The 3,766-nt window shown below is 39.9% G+C and overlaps 1 protein-coding gene across 1 annotated transcript; it reads right to left on the bottom strand.

Annotated features, from left to right (window-relative positions):
• Positions 1-921: 921 nt before the first annotated feature.
• Positions 922-1,715, bottom strand: LOC122234243 (putative protein ZNF720). Its single transcript, XM_042970007.1, has 2 exons — positions 1,514-1,715; positions 922-1,031 (listed from the first exon to the last, which is right to left on the bottom strand). The coding sequence occupies exons 1-2, from the start codon at positions 1,713-1,715 to the stop codon at positions 922-924; spliced, it is 312 nt and encodes a 103-aa protein (XP_042825941.1).
• Positions 1,716-3,766: the final 2,051 nt, after the last annotated feature.

Consider the following 3,766-nt stretch of genomic DNA (forward strand, 5'->3'; position numbering starts at 1 on the left):
TATTATAGGCTTTGAGTTTTAAATTCTAAATGTTCTATCTCCCCTATGGCATTAATTTGTGTAGGAATTCTAGGAAAATAATAGGTGCTTTAAATTATTTCACCATTGAGGAACAAAACATATAGAGCGGAAATCTCTTAGTTTAGTTAATACAAAAAAAAAATGAACTACTCTTACTTTTTTTACGTTTATTTTTATTTATTTTGAGAGAGATAAACACCAAGTAGAGGAGAGGCAAAGAGAGAGAGGGAGATGGAATTCCAAGCTTGCTCTGTGCTGTCATCACAGAGGCCTGTGCGGGCCTCAAACTCACTAACTGTGAGATCACGACTTCAGCTGAAATCATATGCTTAACCAACTGATCCAACCATGCGCCCTCAAAACTGAACTTTTGAAATGAAATAAAGGGTTACGTGTTCTCATTTTAGGGAGGTGCTTTATTATCTGATGAAACTAGTGCGTCTCAATTTTGTACGATTAAGATTAATGCCTCCATAAATTTGGAAAGCATAAACCAGATAACATGTGGTATCTGCCCCAGTGTTCCTGGGATTTCTGTGCCAACCACCAATATGCCCACCACCACCCTGACACACGTCTCACACAAGGCAAATACTCAAAAATGAATTAACATAGACTTCCTCAGAAATGCAGAGATTTCCCCAAACACTCAAAACAATGGAGAATGAGTCAGATTATGGAGGACCTCACTGTGGACGTGAAGGACCTACAGTGGAACTGAAGGAGAATCCTTAGAGAATGTAAGAGCATGATGTGTTGGAAAGCAGAAGTCCACTGTGAGAGGAAGATACATAAAACTAGGTTTTTTCAAACTAATTTCCACTCAAGGAGGGCTGCTCAAACCACATTTTCATGTCTATGTTCCTCCTGGACAATGGCACCTCACCTCTGTCATTGGATTCATTCCCACCTACCTGGGTGTGTAGCTACTGTCTCCTCTCTCTTGATATCCCAGAGCTCCCTCTTTTGTTCCAAAAAGATGACCAGATCTGGCTTTGACACAACAAGACCTGTTTGTTAGAAAAAAGGAATAGGAGTATTGTTGGAGATTTTACTTTTCAGCTGGACTCAGTGGAGAAGAGAGGACATTGTACAATTCTGGAAAATGATTTCCCAAATGCTGTTGCCCAATAGCCCCTTTAGAACACCCAGGATGGTTTCCAAGGTTTACATCTTGATCTCCACTTCCAAGTATTACCACTACCATAACGAGTAGAAATTGGTATTGAAGATGGAAATACCATTTTATGGCACTCAATGTTTAGAATTGCCATTAATCTAAGAAATGATGAGGTTAGTCTAAGGAAGGGAAAACTAACTTGAAAGAAACCATCATGAAGGTATTTTTTTACATCTAAAAACTCCTACTTCTTTCCCTTATATAGAGATCTGAATCCCAGTCATACAAAGGGGAAGCTTCCAAGAGACAGTCTTCAAAGAAAGGAACAAAACCTGAGTGTGGTTTGGGAAATCTGGAGGGAGTTATCCTCACCCAAGAAGAGGAGGTGTCCATAGGTCTCTAACATCACATCCCAGTATAGTTCCTGCTGACTGTGGTTCAGGCATCCCCACTCCTCCTGAGAGAATTCTACGGCCACATCCCTGAAGGTCAGCAGTCCCTGCAATAAATACCAGTTACCAAGCGGACACAGAAGGAGGTCATCAGGATCCCTAAGATGCAAGGGGGAGTTCATGGCACCAGCTGGAAACCACCTTCAGTGCTTACCTGCAGGTGCTCACTGACCTTAGTCCCTCAGTTTACTTAACCTCTTCTTTCCACCTTACCTTTTACTTCAGGCAAAACACCCCATGGGCATACTGTCATGTGGTGGAAACAGAAAGCATCCAACAAAAGGTAATGACTGCCCTGAGGAAGAGTTTGGATTGGCTCAGTTTGAGATTAACTCCTGACTCACACCTAAGCACATGGATAATAGAGTAAACCACGGCAGTGAGTACAGTTACCTTCACCTCATGTATACATATACGTATATACGTATACATATACGTATATACGTATATGTATACATATATGTACATATATGTATATGTACCAACAAAGGTAATGACTGCCTTGAGGAAGAGCTTCCATTGTCTCAATTTGACCTTAACCCCCGACTCACATGTATGCATATGAACATTAGAGTAAGCATGAAGTGAGAACAGTTACCTTTATCTCATTATATATATATTTTAAGTTTATTTCCTGAGAGAGAGAGCACAAGTATGGGTGGGGCAGAGAGAAGAAATCCCATCAGGCTCCATGCTCAGCATGGAGCTTGACTTGGGGCTTGATCTTAAGACTATGAGATCATGACTAGAGCCTAAATCAAAAGTCAGAAGCTCAAGGGACTGGGACACCCAGGAGCTCCCTTTTACCTCATTATAATGCTAAAATCTCCACCCAAGGAGGAGCACAAACCTCATTTACTATGTAACACACTGAATGTATAGAGCTGTTTTCTTAAGGCTCATGTACAACCTTATCCCCAGGCTCATTTTCTAAATATCCACCCTAAACCTAAATAAAAGGAAACCATTCTGGGGCGCCTAGGTGGCTTGGTTGGTTAAGCATGTGACTCTTGTTTTCAGCTCAGGTCATGATCTCACGGTTTTTGAGTTTGAGTCCCACATTAGGCTCTGTGTTGACAGAGCAGACAGTGCAAAGCCTGCCTGAGATTCTCTCTCTCCAACTCTCTCTGGCCCTCCCCTGCTCTCTCTGTCTCTCAGTATAAATAAACTTATTTTTTTTTTAAAGGAAATGATTCCCCGTTCCTCTGTGAGTCCCTGCTTTTGGCATTATTCCCTGTGATCTCCTTATTTCCTGTAAATCAATTTTCCTTTGTCTGACATACCCACTTGGTATAGTTCTTTTGTGATTCACCAAGGACTGTATTCCTGTTTGTTCAGTTGTATTAGGAGAACTGGTTCCTGCTTAGATGAGTTTCTTGCTTTCTGCAGTAAGATAATTTGTAACACAGTATTATGCTCTAATATATTCTTGAATTTGAGGTATGAACCGTTATAAATATTGTGTTTATTCAAGAGAATTTGTAAAATAAAGGCATCAACACAGGCATACACATTTTGGAATCCTGTATTTCCATCATACAGTACATGTGGTGTCTATTTCGTAATGGGAAGTATCAGTGAGTTACAAATATACTTAGTATATCCTAATCTGAATAGAACTCACAACAGTGCCTTGGAGATCTTGTTAAAATGCAGATTCTGTTCAGGAGTTCTGAGATGGGGTAGGTTTTTGCATTTCTAACAAGACATTAGTCTATGGGACAAGGGATACAAATACTTCAATAATGAAGAAGTAGAACTCAAATTTGAAAACTCTTTGAGGACTCGAAGCTGAACAGGTTTTATACCAATTACAAGTTCTTCTAGAATAGCAAGAAAGGCAACAAGGCTTTCCAAGCATTTCCTGGTCAGTAGAGAGCATCTAACAGTTTCTCATAAATTCATGGAAAATAAATAATACTAATCTAAGAGAGGAAACACATTATCCTTTTTAGTGAATATTCTGTCAAGCATCCAGCACTTGGTATGGATCAGATTTTAACCCAGGTTAACTGACCTAGAGTTGATCTAAAAGGACACACAGATCAATATACACAAAGGACCCTAAATCAATGTTCACAGCAGGTGTTAAAACCTGAGATGACTGATGGAAAGAAGAAGGTATGCACACAAAATTGATCCACGTTTATACATTCCATGCACACATCCATAC

The sequence above is a fragment of the Panthera tigris genome, chromosome E2 (genome assembly GCF_018350195.1).
Source record: "Panthera tigris isolate Pti1 chromosome E2, P.tigris_Pti1_mat1.1, whole genome shotgun sequence".
NCBI classification, from domain to species: domain Eukaryota; kingdom Metazoa; phylum Chordata; class Mammalia; order Carnivora; family Felidae; genus Panthera; species Panthera tigris.